The 16,940-nt window shown below is 47.0% G+C and overlaps 8 protein-coding genes across 8 annotated transcripts; 4 read left to right on the top strand and 4 right to left on the bottom strand.

The window, feature by feature from the left end:
- Positions 1-555: 555 nt before the first annotated feature.
- On the bottom strand, positions 556-1,644 carry N7508_004928 (F-box protein; the record flags this gene model as incomplete). The annotated part of the gene is made up of 1 exon (XM_058462994.1): positions 556-1,644. One exon carries the CDS (start codon positions 1,642-1,644, stop codon positions 556-558), a length of 1,089 nt encoding a protein of 362 aa, XP_058319472.1.
- A 669-nt stretch (positions 1,645-2,313) lies between these two features.
- On the bottom strand, positions 2,314-3,452 carry N7508_004927 (ribosome biogenesis protein BRX1; the record flags this gene model as incomplete). The annotated part of the gene is made up of 2 exons (XM_058462993.1): positions 2,314-3,157; positions 3,223-3,452. 2 exons carry the CDS (start codon positions 3,450-3,452, stop codon positions 2,314-2,316), a joined length of 1,074 nt encoding a protein of 357 aa, XP_058319471.1.
- Positions 3,453-3,950: 498 nt separating this feature from the next.
- On the bottom strand, positions 3,951-5,200 carry N7508_004926 (uncharacterized protein; the record flags this gene model as incomplete). Its single annotated transcript, XM_058462992.1, has 6 exons — positions 3,951-4,125; positions 4,175-4,285; positions 4,353-4,414; positions 4,468-4,626; positions 4,698-5,100; positions 5,154-5,200. The coding sequence occupies 6 exons, from the start codon at positions 5,198-5,200 to the stop codon at positions 3,951-3,953; spliced, it is 957 nt and encodes a 318-aa protein (XP_058319470.1).
- Positions 5,201-6,246: 1,046 nt separating this feature from the next.
- N7508_004925 (uncharacterized protein) lies at positions 6,247-6,804 on the bottom strand (the record flags this gene model as incomplete). Its single annotated transcript, XM_058462991.1, has 1 exon — positions 6,247-6,804. One exon carries the CDS (start codon positions 6,802-6,804, stop codon positions 6,247-6,249), a length of 558 nt encoding a protein of 185 aa, XP_058319469.1.
- Positions 6,805-8,304: 1,500 nt separating this feature from the next.
- N7508_004924 (glutaminase family protein) lies at positions 8,305-10,419 on the top strand (the record flags this gene model as incomplete). Its single annotated transcript, XM_058462990.1, has 2 exons — positions 8,305-8,443; positions 8,495-10,419. The coding sequence occupies 2 exons, from the start codon at positions 8,305-8,307 to the stop codon at positions 10,417-10,419; spliced, it is 2,064 nt and encodes a 687-aa protein (XP_058319468.1).
- A 907-nt stretch (positions 10,420-11,326) lies between these two features.
- Positions 11,327-11,683, top strand: N7508_004923 (uncharacterized protein; the record flags this gene model as incomplete). Its single annotated transcript, XM_058462989.1, has 1 exon — positions 11,327-11,683. One exon carries the CDS (start codon positions 11,327-11,329, stop codon positions 11,681-11,683), a length of 357 nt encoding a protein of 118 aa, XP_058319467.1.
- A 1,638-nt stretch (positions 11,684-13,321) lies between these two features.
- Positions 13,322-14,346, top strand: N7508_004922 (uncharacterized protein; the record flags this gene model as incomplete). The annotated part of the gene is made up of 2 exons (XM_058462988.1): positions 13,322-14,007; positions 14,061-14,346. 2 exons carry the CDS (start codon positions 13,322-13,324, stop codon positions 14,344-14,346), a joined length of 972 nt encoding a protein of 323 aa, XP_058319466.1.
- Positions 14,347-15,344: 998 nt separating this feature from the next.
- Positions 15,345-15,727, top strand: N7508_004921 (uncharacterized protein; the record flags this gene model as incomplete). Its single annotated transcript, XM_058462987.1, has 3 exons — positions 15,345-15,424; positions 15,492-15,548; positions 15,607-15,727. 3 exons carry the CDS (start codon positions 15,345-15,347, stop codon positions 15,725-15,727), a joined length of 258 nt encoding a protein of 85 aa, XP_058319465.1.
- Positions 15,728-16,940: the final 1,213 nt, after the last annotated feature.

Here is a 16,940-nt window from a genome sequence, read left to right as displayed (position 1 = left end):
TCCCGCTTTTCTTTTTCTTTTGTTTAACCTCTTTCTCGTCAACGAAATTGATCCCTTTTCTTTTTCGCGCAACTGGTGTGCTTGATTTGTTTCTACGTTGGGTTGCCGCAATTTGCTGGAGCAATGAACTTGGGCGTCTACCATTGCGGCTGCGTGTTTTTTGTATGAAAGTTCCGAAAATCAGTATATTCTTTCTCGAACTCTCATACTGTAGTCTGATGGAAACAAAGTGTCCCTAGAGCTGAAGATTGGGCCCACATGCTCCACATGGCAATTTACTTGTCCGGTCTGGGCTTTTATAGTGCTGTATTAATAATTAGCGCCTATAGAGAAGGGCCAGGGAGAGTAGATCGTAATTTATGACAAGATCAACAGGGGGCGGATCTCTTTGGAGAACAAATCAGCTGTAGTCACCAACCCCTATACGACAATGTCTACGCTGTCTGGACTATCAATTACCTGTCCGGTCGAGAAAAGAACACATATGGACCCGCATATGGAAAAGTCCAGAACGAAACAATCCACAAAGTTGACACTAGCCACATAACGTTTTGTCTAATCAAGCACTATGCCCATGTCACGATCAACAACTGCCGAACGTAACTCCCCAACATCAAGACCGCGCTCATTCATGACATATTCCAACGTATCACCGAATGTCTCGCCATTATCGCGGAACCAGTCTCCCAGGGAGCATATATACTCCTCCACCTGCTCCTTCAAAAGAGCATGATCGCGCAACCATAGGATTTGACCAGGATCAAGCTTCATCATGTCCTGGATGATGTAGTAATGCGGGATCTCATCTCCCCAGCCCTCTGACCCGGGGTCATGGGAAAGATCATTGCGAAATCGAGACCGATATTTGGCTGGTGAATCGGTGAAGTTGCTTGGGTGGGCGACATGGAAATATTGTTGCAGTGAAGACCCCGGGGCTTTTCCGACTGACGACTGAATCTGCAACGAGATAGGATTTGATGGTGGAGGATAATTCAGGTGGATGTTAAAAGAGAGCTGATGATTACTCTCCGGATACCGCTTGCGGAACTTGCGTTGAATAGTGCCGTTGCTGGGACAGATGTGATTCTGCACAACGTCGCTCATGACAAGACGAAGGTCTTCAATCTCGGCCAGCTCTTGGGTTGACCAGTTATGGAGAAGCTGGGCCCGTTCCAAGACTACATGGCGAATATTGCGAGAATGTCTGTCATAAGCCCGAGAATGGAATGCATTGTGGTATAGCCATATCCGATACACGGCGCGGCGCACACGTAATCGCTCTTGATTAGTGAGAGAGCGGCGATTCTCGTAGTCAGCTTTCCATTTCTTGAATGGGAAGACTGTTTCCCATTTTTGCGCCACCAGACCTATCTGGATGATTTGTTTCAGGAGGGCATCGGACATAGACGCATGTCGGATTTGATGAGCTGGTTGGCTGTCGTTCTGCGTCACTACTTGGATGATATCATTGAGGGGGCCAAATTGGGTCTCTGCGACATTGGCGATGATTTGCTGTTTGTTCGACGATTTGAAGACGCGATTGAGTCGACGACAGCTTGCTGATAAGTTGAAAACATCGGAGACTGAATCGCACGATCGAAATATCTGGAGCAGAAGCTCCGTTGCAAGATGTTCAACTGTCATGACGGCCTATTTTGATTCTGGGAACATGTATCCTCATCAGAATGACTCATGAGATATCAACAATATACACCGTGGGGAATTTACCTTTCGAATATTCTTTGGATCAGGTTGATAAATTATGATGAAGAAGAAGAGATAGTCTCTCGAGATCTAGGTATGGATCAGGCTGGACAGTGCTGTTGCGAATTGATGCAACAGTCGCGTGAACGGTTGGGTCTATTGGACATACACCCCGCCGTTGGGGCTGGCGAAAGAAACAGACGTGGATTGGAACGCAGGCATAGTGATGTAATGGTCTTCTTCTAGCCAGAAAAAGCTATTCAGCACAATGAATGCCATGATAGAGGATGTTGAAAGAAGGTTATGCTATGATGAACGGGGGTTGGATTGGCGATCTTTATATGGGGCTTAGCTAATCTTGCCCCTTACATCCAAGGATTAAATGCATATACTTCGCAAACGCAGAGACTTGACAGGTGAGACTAGGGAGTTGCGCCGTGATGAAGGATGGAAATAATCACTTTTGAAATTAACCAGGATGAGACATTGCCCCGACGCCTTAACGGACCATGATGAGAGCGTCGCATCAAATATACACATGTAGTCGAAACATCATCCCGAGGGATATCAAGTCTAGAAATAGCACGACGAAACAAAAACACAGACCCCCTATGCAAATAGCTTCCTTGTGTCCAAGGCATCCGGCTTCCGCGCGGAGTTTTCGGACAGACCCAGACCGGAGCGCTTGGCCACCCGGTCGGTCTGGTCATCTCGGCGCTGGGAATAGCGACCAGCCTTGCTCGTGCGGATCTCACGACGGACCTGGTTGGGGCTGACGTATTCCTTGTTCTCGTAGATGACGGGACCACCGAAGCTGCCCTCCAGAATGACAATGGGGGTCAAGACGAAGCGGGGACCGATCTCAACCAGAGAAACCTCGGGCTGACCGTCCTTGCCCTTAGGTACGGTCTTGGCCTCCTCGCCCTCCTTCTTCTTACCAGCCTCAGACTCACGGATCTCGTAAACGCGAATCCAGATTTTGCCATCCACACCGAAGATACCGATAATGCGATCGACAAAAGGCTTCATGCCTCTGACGCCACGCTTGGGGACACAGAACACTCCGCGCAACATCTCTCGGACAAGCGCCCGATATTCACTGCCAGCAACGCCCATATCGGGGCCTTGTTCGTCGAAGGATCGGTCAAACACGACTAGGCCGCGACCACCCTTGAGGCAGTTTCCTGCGAATCCTGCGCCGAGCTCTCCCATGGTGTGCAAGTTGTTGAGGTGGAACTTGATTGTGGGTCCGTTAGGAGGACGCGACAGCCAGAGGTAGAGATCCTGGCCGTTCTTCTTGGCCTCGAGGAAGAAGATGACATTGCATGAGTGCAGGTCGGCGAGGGAGTTGAGGAGAAGGTTGTAGCCAGCGGTCTTCTTTTTTGTGTCGAGCTTGGTCTCTTTGTGGGTGTGGGGGAGGAGACCGCAGATATCTGACATCAAGTGACGGTGACTGAAAGCAATTATCACAGATCAGCAACACGATTCAGCATTCTTTTCAAAGTGCGATGTCCTTACCGGTATGAAGCACCTCTCGAAGTTAGAATGAGTACCCGGGTCTTGGGCATAAAGCCAGAGGCGAGTTGCTTCTTTGCCTCCTCGACTCCCTCATCTTCTTCTTCTTCCTCGCTATCAGTGGTGTCGTCCTCCGCAGCCAGGAGCTCTTCCATCTCAATGTCCTCGTCGTCCAGCTCCTCCATTGGCTGCTGAGCCTTCTTCTTTGAGACAGTCTTGTAAACAGCGGCCATGGTGACTGCAATTTTTGTGAAAGTTGGAATGAAATAGATCGTGCAAAAGTAGCCCGAGATCGAAAAGTTGATGGCAGAATATTTTTTGTTACCTACCGCCCTTGGAGATCCAAGATCACGTGTCGCGATAGGAAGTTTTCCTTACCTACCTGCCGCTTGTTCCCGCCCGAAGGTTAACGAAAAATATTTAGTCCTACACACTTACATGCGCTGATCTTCTGCAAAAAATGTATGATTGACCTGAATTTCTTTGCATCTGTTAGATAGTCTAGGTTACCTTACATCAGCATGGAATTGAATTGTACTTGGGTAGTGTCAACGCTGAATTCGTAAGAGTACATGCTATACGGACTTGTTTCCAAGTATATATCTTTCCAAATATATATCTTCAATCAGCGGTTAAGCTCAACGCAAGATAGGGCTCACTGCTGGGTTAATTCTATAGCTTTGGATTTATATAGTTCTATAAAGCTCTATAGAGTCTCAGGCCGTGGCCATTCAATATAATTGAGAGTCCAATGCCCTATGTAGACATGAAAACCCCTCCTGTGTTATTTTGAGACCTGCAAGGTAGTTTGCAAATTTAAGTCTTCTTCCAAAGTCCCAATCCTTGCAATGATAAACTAAGCCATATAAAATCCCTGCGATGAAGGTGTCCCCAGCTCCGATAGTGCTATAGCCTCTTAGTATAATAGATTTGAATAGGACAACTTCCGACTTACTCCGCAATCCGCATATTTTCCTCAGTATGTGCCGGGACATGAAGTATCTCACCAGCATACCGTTCAAAGGCTGCAGCACCGGCATCTCCCCAAGTGCAAAAGAGCAACGAGCTGTATAAATCAGTGTCATCAAATTGTATTCTTCAAAGACGTCCATGGATGCGAAATTGCGGCTTACGCTTGGCATGCTTTCAGTGATTGCTTCCGCAAACATTCCTCGGCAGAGGCATATCCCTCATTCTGTGTAGATATTAGATATGCGGCTGAAGATGCCACAAGGAATATAATCTCACCTGCGCCCATCCCTTTGAAAAGAAGACAATGTCTGCTGTCTCTGCAAGCTCCTGCAAGCCAGGCCGACCTGGCTTTTCTACTTCAACACTGATCTGGGCACCCGGGTAGTGGTGCCGGATGTACTCAGTGCATTTAGTTGTTACATCTGGTATACGACCCTTCCGAATTGTTAGCATCAAATGTGCCCGATTGAGACTAATGAAGACCACCCGGTCCAAATTGAACATACCTCAAAGTGAAACAAGAACTGACGAGCTACCTTAGGCAGATTCTCGACTGCAATCTGGAATTCCTCAAGAGTCATATCCGGCAGCTCATTATGATTGACAATTGTTCTGCTGCCAGTCTCTTGGCTCTTGATGACATAGCTGGATGCTGGCTCGTTGAATTGTTCTCGGTAAATACAATTATCCAACTGGACCTGATCACCAAGACTTTTTTTCAAGGATTGGGATGCTTCCGACGATCTGGAAGGGAGAACAGTGATCAGATTCAAAGATGACTCGTTGTTGGACGGTCCGCGTTGCATTAATTGCCCTAGGACCTCGAGTGTATTTGGGCAATTTCCTCCCCGACGATGACTGATAGTTGAAGCTCGAAGCTTCTCATCTTCATTGGGGTAATGAGGCACTCTGATAGACCTTAGATATTAAAGCGATTACGGAGAGGTTGGGTAAGAACCGACGTTAGAATGGTATCAAAGTAGCACGCTCCTGTGGCGACAAAAGCCATAATGAGATATGTGATATAGCAGTCTTCGGCTTTGTATCAAGGAATTGACATGTTGATAGAGTCAAGAGATGACAATAAGTGGATCGACACGTGATATGTAATAGTCACGTGCAAGTATATAAGCGGGGCCTGGCCAACCTACCTCTATCAACAACTGAGCGGGTTCCAGTTCAACAACCCCATTTCAAAAATCTAGCGGTGAATACGACAGTCTCTGCAAGAATAAGCTTTACAGCGTGGGCGAGCTCATTTTTGCGCTTGCGATGGGGCACCTTTGTCTTCGCTAGCTTTTTTCTCCTTAGGCTCCATCCTCCTTGATAGTTTCATAATTATAAGTCCCTATTTCTCCTAGTACATTTCACACCAAAAATTATCTAAGATACGAGGCAAGTCGGTAGTGGCTTAATGGCTAAGCTTCTTCAAGAAAAAAACTTGTAGAAAGAGGGCTGATTCAATCCCCTGCGCTTGTGGATTTCTCGGTGGGCTTCTTTTTTTTTTTTTTTCTTCTTTTTTTCTTTCTTCTGCAGTAGACACCTTCGTGTTTATTGTTTGATAAATACAAATTTAGATTTGTCGATATGAGCTGCATTTATCCATGGATATCCAAGGAGATTCCTTATGATGGTTGTTGCTGCAGCCTAAGGGAAAGCGTGCGAGGTATGTTCTTCCCACCTCGTCGTCCACGTGCCGTTTTCACAACAAAGAAAGATTTACGATATGTGAGAGGTCACTGAATCAGAATAGAATATTTCTCCTAACAAGCAGTATCTGTGGATGAAAGAAATAAAGCCTTTTTGTTACACAAGAAAGATGAAAAGAAACGCTTCAGTTGATGATCAATCATCCTCCCGAATCGTTTTCCAGTTGTCCAGTATCTAGCACAGTGACAACGTACCAAATGACCAAGCTCTACCCCTTTACCCCGGAGAACAGAGACAGGGCCCAGTGGCGAGTGAGAACGGCATCTTCCCGGCTGGGCATGAGGAACGAGACGCCCGAACGCATAGCAGGCACAGCTGCTAAAGAAATAAGAATCATCATCAAAATTAGATGAATATGAGCCAGCGACGGGCGGCAGACATAAAAACTGGAGGGATAGTAAACGTGAGAGGGCTAGCATCTTCAACATGGGTGGCATTTGCAGCAGTGGGAGTGTCAGTATGAGATTCAAAATTAGCACCAGAGAAAGTACCCTTCTCCATAGAGCTGGCAACATCAGCAGCTGCACCACCCTCAATCATAGCTTCCTTGGCAACCTTCTTGCTCTCGTACATATGGCGTTGAAAGGCATCGCAAATGCCCCAGCGGATACCCTCTCCCTTGTGAGGAGCGCAGCGAGCAGGCGGGGATGAGGACTGACACGCAGCCGCTTGTTCCCTCAGAAGCTCATGTGGGCAGGGCTTGCATTCCCTCTTTTTGAGGGTACCGCGGTCACATTTGAGTCGAGGCTGTCCGTTGGAGTTGTTGGACCAAATGCGTGTTTCCGACATTATGGCGCAACAACAATGTTTTGTGGGACCGATCAGACTTGGGAGATCGGCGAAGTTGGTTGATGCCTCAAAAGCGGCATCAATATCCGACGAGGGGGGTGGCTCCGGAGGCATTGTTGATAACTGCAGAAACGACAGCATGATGAGCTACGAGTCTTCAAGTCAAATCAGGAAGGCCATGTGTGAGTGTGCCAATAGTCATTGAGTACGTCGATCTTGTGGCTCGCAGTCCTCTAGGACGAAAGGTCTGGTCCAGATTCATGATCATCACATGGAAACTCGGATCATCAGATGCATCTAGTGAATGAGCATGACAGTCCTGAAATTGTGAATGAGTAGATATCAACCGAATGACGATGATGCGAATGAATGATGAGAGAGGAAATGTCGATATAAAGTGCAGCTTAGGTAGGAGTCACTGCGCTTGCTTCCTTCCTGTTCTTAGATACAGAACCATGAGCTGCGTTTTCTCCTTCCTAATACTGCCATAAATTACTCTTTGCTTTTAGTGAGCTATATGTATATTCAATAAGATGAGCTTAGGATTGGCTCACAAAAGCAGCAAATTTTGTTAGTAAGATATATAGAGGTTTCAATAGTGCACAAAGCCGCTAAGATCGGAAGAGATGATGCAAAAAAAGGGGCTTTTTATCTACTAAGCTTCAGGATCATGATATAACTTGATTCGTAGGTACTAAAGAATGAGGTCTGACAACTGAATCAAACACGTCGCCTTTCATATTTCTCGGAAGTCTACAAAAGACCCATTACCCTTTCCCCTAACCGATCAGGCAAGTGGAAGAGAACTATATCTTCAACACAGATGGCCTCTATTGAAATAGTCCCTGTTAGTATGCACATATTAGACAATAATTGTCTATATAAGTTGACCTTGTATAAATCTCGTACGAGCTTGAGAAGTGTTCTACAGAGCCTAAGACGTCCTACATGGTACCGACTATGTATCACACTATCGAATAGAATCAAATAAATTTCGGATCGGAATTATGATTAACATTCAACTCGAAAATACGGTGTAGCTCCTACTTGTTGAAGCCCCGCACCATGATCTGAGCATTGAATGTGCGGAGAATCAGCCGGGAGCACTTGGCACAGACTAAGCAAACATTGGCATATGCGAGGAGCTAATTCGGAATAAGTTGTCAAGGCACTCAAATCAAGGTTGAGCTGTGATGGTATTTGCCGAAATGAGTTGGAGTTAGCTCCAGGGAGCAACTAAAATGCCCCATGACACCATACAGACTCGGCTCTCGCCTGTCGACTATACAAAGAATCCGATTGGAGATCAGATCCTCATTAGCTCACCGTATGACGTGCTTGTATACATTTTCTTAGACTTCAATGCAACCTCAGCACCTCGACAGAGAAGACGGGAAGTGATGCGCATTAGGGCGGCTCACGCAAGGCGCACTGGACATGTTGTGATCGGGTAGCTGCCACGCGAGATGCATTCTCGGGGGTATTTGAAGCCCTTGATTGCCAGAAGAAAAGATGGCAAGGGCGCACAACTCATCCCTTTATTCATATCTCGATCCTCGATCTTCGATCTCCTAACGTGTTGAACTCGCGTGTTTACGCTGTTGTTGACACGAGATGCGCTGGTTCAACCCCCAGTCCGCCCTTGCGGCAGTGTTCGTTATGATATCGTCGCTTCCAACCGGCGGGGCCATCACATACTCCCCCATCAAACCTCCGTCGTACCCGTTGGCGGTGCGGAGCCCCTACCTCTCTGGTGCGTGTTGATCGCTGATCATCCCCGGAATCTCATTGACTTGATCGGCAGCGTGGATCCCCGGAAACTCGGTCGCATCACTTTCCTCCAGCAGAGCGCAGTTTTGGGCGGGCAATGATCTGATCTGGTCGGTTACGGCGCGTGTGGATGGTGTCGCGTATAATTTGTTTGGGGTTCAGGTACCCCTGAGCGGAACCAAATCCGGCACTGTCACTCAGGCAACTTACACCTCAACTCATTCGACTTTTATGGTGGAAGCTGGATTACGGACATTTACACTGGACTTCTTCTCGCCGATTTCGCCTAAGAATTATCTCCGTCAATCGTTACCTTTCTCGTATTTGACTGTGACTCTCGCGGCAGGCGACTCCAGCTCGGTTCAGATTTATTCTGATCTCGACCACAGCTGGGTCGGGCAATCCAGTGATGTCAGCTGGAGCTATTCGAAAAAGAGTACGACTGGTGTGTTCCAAATCGAGGGCGCAGATGCATCGACATACTCGGAGAACAGCAATGGCCAAGCGCTGTGGGGAAGCGCCGTCTACGCCACTCGCCCTGTGAGCGGGGGCTCTCTCTCCACTGCCTCGGGGCCGTCCGCCTCGGTGCGCCAAAGCTTCATCTCGAATGGAACTTTGTCAGGCACACACGCTGAGTGGACTGCTAACGGCGTAGTTGGCTTCGCGCACGATCTTGGAACAACGGCCAAGGAAGTGGCCGTCACCTTTGCGGTCGGTCATGTGCGTGAAGAGTCGATCAATTTCCTTGGTGAAGCCCAGACAGGATACTACCGAGCAACTCACGCCGATACCGTGGATGCAGTCTCTTATTTCCTCGACGATTACTCTGATGCGAACGAGGAATCAGTGACGTTTGACGAGTTGGTACAGTCAACAGGTGTTTCGAGCTATGGATCGAACTACTCGGATATCCTCGCTCTCTCCACTCGCCAAGTCTACGGTGGCATCGAAATCACGATCCCCAACGAATCTCTCGATACCGACGCAACACGGGCATTCATCAAAGAGATCTCGAGCGACGGCAACATCAACACTGTAGACGTGATCTTCGCAACCTTCCCAATATTCTACATCCTCAGCCCAGACTACCTGAAGCTCCTCCTAGACCCGATTCTTCAATATACCGGGAGCAACGCCTACACGAAAGACTACGCAGTCCACGAAATCGGCGCCAGCTATCCAAACGCAACAGGTCACCCAGAAGACGGCGAAGAAATGCCCATCGAAGAAAGCGGCAACATAATAATCATGACTTACGCCTACCAGCTAGCAACAGGAAAAACAGACCTAGCAACAACGTATGCCAGCCAGCTCACCCAGTACGCCGAATACATCTACGCAAATGGCCTCTATCCCACCGCCCAACTGTCTCTCAACGACGCCCTAGGCGAACTAGCCAACCAAACAAACCTCGCCGTAAAAGCAGCCATAGGCCTTGCAACATACGGCGCCCTAACAAACCAAGCAAACTACACAACAGCAGGCAAATCCTTTGCAGAAAAGATCTGGACAGACCACCTCGGCACAGATGCTGCAGGGACACGCTTCCTTATCCAGTACGGTATCACACCCTGGTTCCTCGTCTACAATCACTACCCAGACCTCCTCTTCAATCTGGATGTTTTCCCAGAAGAAACATACAACGCCACAGCAGATTTCTATCCAACAGTCCGACAGGAAGCAGGCGTGGCGCTTGACGGCGCGATTGGATGGGGCCAGACGAATTGGCAGTCTTTCGTTGCTGCTACTGTTACTGGATCAGCCAGGGAGTTGTTTATTAAGGATTTGCATGTTTATGTTTCTAATGGGTTGAATTCCGCGCCGTTTTCCGATCGCTATTGGGTCCAGGATAGTGGGCAGTATGTTGCGGGTAATTCTTATTCTTTCCGTGCTAGGCCGACGCTTGGGAGTCATTTTGCTTTGGCTGCGTTGGCTGGGGCTAATACTTGGGGGTCATGAGATATTTTGGTAGTCTTATTCAGATTTGAGCTATTCGCTCTCTTTTGGAGTACAGTGAATCACTTCATCAATCATGGTTAGTGCTTCTGAATCCCGCTGCCATTCTGTACCTTCATGCTGGCATATTAACCTTCTGCTGCATAGGTTGTAATTCGCAGTCAATAATAAAAATCGTATAATAATCGTGTATGTCGGCCCCATTGTGGGCGGGTATCTGTAAGTATTGTCTCGCCCGTGACTATTGTTTAGCATATAATGTTATTATCCTCTATTGTGCGTATGTAGAACACTGACTGAATCTACATTACGAAATACCCCTTTAAAATGAGCTGAATTGAGTTGAAACTGCCGGTACACTTTCTTATTGAGTCACGGTCCTGTCGTTGTAGCTGCCGAGCTGAGGGTCTTTGTCAGAACAGCTAACCTTTTGAAACCCTCACCCATCCTCTCATCCTCACACTCACCTTCTCAATCAATCCATGAACTTCGTATTCCACGATGAAACAAGTCAAGATCTCCCGCGTCCCATCCACTTGTGATATCCCGAAACATGCCAGTCATTCTTATCACGACCGACAACTCACCTGTCAAATAAAACCACTCCAAAGTCTTGACAGCTGAAGAGCTTTTCCAAGGCATCTGTCAAGATGACCATCGCAACAGCCAAAGGTTGATATGAACCTCGTATCGAGAGAGCCTCTTCAGCACGTCTCATATCTCCGACTCCCAGAACAGTTTCGTCTGGTCCGTTGTCCAAGCCTACAGCAAGCATCACCACCTGACGATCCGACCTGATGATACGTGGTTTTCCATCCTAATACAACTCAGCTTCTTAATCAACGCACATGCATAGGGGCCGCGGTCTTATTTCGTCACACATGAGGGCCAAGAAGAGCTTTCAGTAGAAATGCCAGGGAGCTTTAAGACAATCAACTACGGTGCTTTTGCCTTGCTCATGACAATGCAAATTGAACAGAATGTGGTTGACGAGGAATTACGAACCTGGACCATGCCCAAATTTACCACCATAACCGAAAATGACGAGGTGGTCGCAGCCATTTTGATGATGGGAGCTTTGTTGAAGTACTTTTCTTACCTGTGCGTGCTTGGCTGTGGAATCCCGTCTCTGATCTTGCTAGGTGAACGGGAGGACAGGGTCACCCTCGTGAAGAAACTGGACAGACTGTCTCAGCTAGGAGACGAGCCTTCTAGATTTAGCCAGCTCCTGCCAGGTTCTGAATCATTTCGTTGCTTCTTTCGATAACCGCGACTCATCTGAAATTCTGGACTTTTGGAGCTGGTGAATCCACCGAGAGCGTATGGGCAGTGGATCAACCGTTCTGCCGGGTCAGGTTAACGTCTTCTATTCCTGGAAAGAAACTTGGAGGTATCATCGATCCAGAGTCAATGCGTACGAACCTAACATCAGGGCTCAAAGCACGGGACACTGAATTCATTTTAGTTGATGCTTGGTCACGTGGTATTGAAATAAATAGGTGTTCCAGCTGGATTCGCCTCTGCGCCAGATACTGTTGATACTATTGTGGCTCTTTACAACACCACGATATTAGCTGAATCGATCGGCATTTAAGCTAAATCAAGTGGAGCGACATCACATGGGACAGGAGATCGCGATGATAGTGATTTGGTTCCCCCAATCGAGAAGGTCATAATCAATTCTGTCCAGCGGCTGTCAGGATAGCTCATGTACGGAATTAAAGATGACTGGGAAACAAAGCAGCACGCCAGCCAGTTCTAGCACCATACCCGTTACTCTCTCGTGCAGAAACAGCACATATTCTCTATCAGCCAGTTGCTTTTGTTTTGACTAGTCAGTCACCTATATTCTTGCCAACATTCACGGCAGCCATCTTTCTCTATAACTCGGCACGTTCTATCTCAAGATTGATCTCGTGTACATCACGAGGCGGCCCGAGCCCGGCTCGGGCCTGTCGCAGGACGTGCATCCACCATCAGTATGGATAGATAGTCCAATGAAATTTGTTCTTTCACTGTGATCGTGCCCCTAACTAATAAATCCCTACGCTCCTTGTCTGTTGATCAACCGCTTAAATTAGCCTCCTGCAGTGTGATCCTGGCGCAAATGCGCTGATTGGGAATCACACATGTGTTCAAATGATTGAAAATGACTAATTTGCTAGTTGTGCTTTGCTACATAGCTCCACGGGTCGCCCAGCGGGCAAAGCCCACCAGGAATACTACGACGATATAATTTATTCAAGATGGCAGAACAGCATATACGTTCTATATATCACAAAGAGAGGCCAGTAGCCAGTAGTATCAATAACAGAAAATTAGAGTGCTACCCCGATGTGACAAGGAGGTTCTTGCGCTGAGTAGTAGATACAAGGATACGATGTGGACTGGGGTAGCGTCTTCAAGTAGGATCGCACATCAGGTTATAAGATGAAACCATTTGGGAGGCTTGGCGCAATTCGCTTCACATTGATTCTAAAGTTTCAATTAGCCTGTGGAAGAGGTCAAGTTCAGATGAACGTCAACTGGACAAGGTATTGGAACGAAGCGATATTAGGAAGTGTGATCCTCTGGCGAATGAGATACGGGCACAATACTCAAACTCGGACTTGATCCCATGTTCGGAAAGATCAGCATCTTGGGTATCATAAAATGTCACGGCTTCTCATTGGTATGAGGTAGCGATGGTCCCACGGACGATCAAAATGCTCAAATAGCCGATGGTGGAACGAGTTCCAAACGCAAACAGAAGCCAAAAATATAAAGCTGACCTCTGAGTCACTAAGGTCGAGCTGAAAGAAAACCTTTAATTATTTCCCTATTGTTGTCTTCCCTGAGTTTCCAACAACGCCCTTGTCAGATCTTCTGCTCGTCGTCCATCCACGAAGCCAGCAGAGGCAACACTATGTCTTCCTTCAATATGGTCCATGCCATTGGCAACTATGCGGTAAACTTCCCCGCGAAGACTTTTTCCGGCGCTGTGATCGGCTGCTTGGCACTGTATCATTTTTACTCAAAATTCTCGACGACGCGTAAGAATCAGGCAGTGATGACTAGTGAAAAGCATAATCTGGCAGATGAACTCGTCCTCCTCACCGGTGGAAGTGGTGGAATAGGAAAACACATAATCGAGCATTTGGCACACAAGAAGGCCCGAGTTCTGGTCCTTGATGTCAAAAAGCCCGAGTTCGAGCTTTCAACCGGCATCGCCTTTTATCAGACTGACATCACTTCAACAAACGATATATCTAGAGTTGCCTCAAAGATCCGTAGTTTACATGGAGACCCTACAGTTCTTGTGAATGCGGCGGGCATCTTTCACTGTGGTTCTCTCCTTGAAAAGAGCGAGCGAGAGATCCGCGAGACTTTCGAAGTGAATACCGTTTCACACTTCCTTCTAATAAAGGAATTCCTTCCGTCTATGATCAAACATAACAGAGGTCACATCATCACAATCGCAAGTATTGCAAGCTTTGTGACAGTTGCCGAGATGGTAGACTACTGTTGCACGAAAGCCAGTGCGTTGGCTTTCCACGAGGGAGTCAAACAGGAGCTGAAATACTGGTACAATGCCCCGAACGTCAAAACAAGGTAAGAAATGGTAGTAACTATGTCACTTCTATCTACTGACGTCTACCGTCCAGCATCATCCATCCACTTTGGGTCGAGACTTCTATGATCAAAGGTTTCATGCAATATCAATCCCAATTTGCTCAACCTATCATGAAACCGGAAGTTGTTGCTAAAGCTGTTCTTGAGCAAGTGTTACTAAAACGAGGAGATCAAGTCTTTCTTCCTAAGAAGATGTGGATCGGCGGGGTACTGAGAGCACTGCCACAGAGGCTGCAAGAGATGATACGATCGGTTTACTCAAAGATTTTGTGGCGAGTGAGGAATGCACGACTCGCCGACAAAGAGCATTCCAGCTGAGAAATAGCTTGTTGGTGACATAACGCCTTGTTATTAGTATACTGGTCAACAAGGGAGTAGACCGATGACAAGAGAAAACGCCGTATTTCTGGGCACAAGGGCTGAGTGTTCTAATGTGAACGCCAGGGGACTGCACGCTGGGTAGCCGGCACTAGTACAGCCTAGAGCATTATGATGGAATGCTTAAGCATCAAATTTTTAATCCAATCATTTTTGATCTAGAAAAGGACAGGGTATGCTGTTTCTTCAGAAAGCGATTTGTCAATGCATGCCCATTTCGTCCCTTGCGTTATGCATAAGTTTACTGCTCACAGAATTGGCAGCTGAACTGAAGTAGTGCCCCAAAATCGGGACGAGTGACGCTAATTGAAAGAGCACTACTGTAAAATAAAACTGCAGCTCACAAATTCCTAGCCAAGCTCATAAAGTCATGAATCTCAAACTGGGAGACATGGTTAGCCTTTTCACTCAACACCCATGCTCAGCACTGTTCTTCAAAAAGTAGCATAAACACCTGAACCTATAGCTATGTTATGGGTAGATCGGCTTAAGGGCATTGGAATAAGCGTCGGCGTCGAAATGGGATCGGATCGGAATGGATCGAGATCTGGTTTCCCGAGCCAAAACTTGGAATTGAGCGCATGATAACCCACAGTAGCAGTAAGGGGGTAAATAGAATCATGCATGGCTAGAGGATCCTTGGGTAATTTAGATCATGGTCTAGTGCTTTGAATGGCGGTGCAGAAGCTGCACTTCTGAACATATAAGGCAGAGAAATCATCATCATGAGATAGGCTCCTTCACTTTCTTTAGAACATATTCCGCCATAATATCAACACAAGACTTTCAACGCCTATTTGCTATGATTTCTTACAAGTTACTAGCTCTTGCTCTCTTTTCTTGCGCTGCTCAATGTCAGAAAGGCCCGGTAAGCATGCTACCATTGACAGTCGCCTTACAAACAATAAGGCACTGATTTCATTTAAATCCAGGCTACCATGTACTCCGAAGAGCCTTGCAAAGGAAAAGAAGTATCTGTCAAGTCGGATAATAGCTGTACCCTCCTACCCCTAGAATTGTAAGTTTATACGTTTTAGTTCAATGCCCGGCGCTTGTGTGCAATAGCTGACGCGACCTCTCAACAGCCGGCAAAACATCAATGGTGCTCAGCTTCCAGAAGATGTTGTTTGCAACTTCTTTTCGTGAGTCTTATAGACAACTCTAGCAGGAGATATGAGGTCGTATTGACAATTTTATTAGTGATGTGAAGTGCGAGGAGCCAATTTTCTACGGAATGGAAGACCCTGGTCTGTGCAGTTTCAGTGAGCAGGAGTTCCAGAATCAGACAGTGAGCGTCCAGTGCTATGATGGCTCTTTGTAGTCTTGTGGGGATTGCCAGACATGAATCTACGTTGTATCTAGAATATCTAGTGGTACGTCCATGCATAATAAGCGGATCAAATCACATTTCTCCTCACCTGTTTGTATCTAGGGCTTTTGGTAGTGAAAGATGATAATAGGACTCAGAAATTTATCAGGAAATCACTTGAGAATTTCTACAATTGGGAATAGTATTCTGTGACGCAATGTCAGAAAGAACTCCGCACCCAGCAGGTGACGATAATGGGTTATTTGGTCCCGCGGCAGAGGCCTCGTACATTCCAAGGTCCAATACGGCAGTCTCGACTGCAAATAATCCGGCGGCGGGATGTCGTCTTCGATCTGCATGACGAGGGGCCTGACTAGTTCACAACGCCAGGAGGGCTCTCCACGGTGTAAACGACCGAGAAAACTGAAGATGTCAATGTCGGCAAAGCTCATTTCAAAATCAATCATGGACTTTTATTCAATAGGTATAGGCTACGGACTTGATAGCAACGTACTTGTACTCATGTTTGCGTGCTTAGGTAGGGTTTCCCGAGGGTGGATCACTAACTCTTCGAGGCACTCTGCATAATTTGAATCGTCCACTTCTATTGGATGCTTTTATTGAGGCAAAGACTTGTCGGGGTATAGAAGCCTGAAACTTGAACTCTTGATCTTGCAGCTGCAATTGTGCTATCAAAGTGGACCACAACAGCAGAGAACTGGGAAGCACCACAGAACATCTCCGACGCAGCAATCATTACCGACAAACAGAACACAACACATCATCTAAGCTCTCTAGTGTCCTGGACACAAATTGAAGTTCTCAAGAACGCATTGGGCCTTGGCTACCACAGAAAAAACTTCTCCTGGCCTCCATCCAAAGGCTCTGGAAAAGCCGCCGATGTTTACCTCGTGCTTCCACCTATCAAACACGCAGCAAGGCTCTCTACTTAAATGGACATCAGTTGCAGTCTCTTGACTTCGCCGCTCTCAAGGCTGATTTTGCGTCTCATCTCCGTGTCAGCCGTCACTGTCGTTGTTCCTATGACCATGTGTAATTACATTCGGAAGTATCTTGATAGAGATTAATAATTCTGATACTGCGCCTTTGTTGAGTATTGTTTCGCCTACTCTTCCCCCGCGCAGTGATAATGGGCTTATTGGAAAGATGAAGTTGGTTCCCTATGTCAAGTTAAGTCCGGAGGGGTAGCTTTTATAAATGTGAT

The sequence above is a fragment of the Penicillium antarcticum genome (genome assembly GCF_028974205.1).
Source record: "Penicillium antarcticum strain IBT 31339 chromosome Unknown utg000005l_segment0_segment0, whole genome shotgun sequence".
Taxonomy (NCBI): Eukaryota; Fungi; Ascomycota; class Eurotiomycetes; order Eurotiales; family Aspergillaceae; genus Penicillium; species Penicillium antarcticum.
This window is presented reverse-complemented; position numbering and strand designations above follow the sequence as displayed.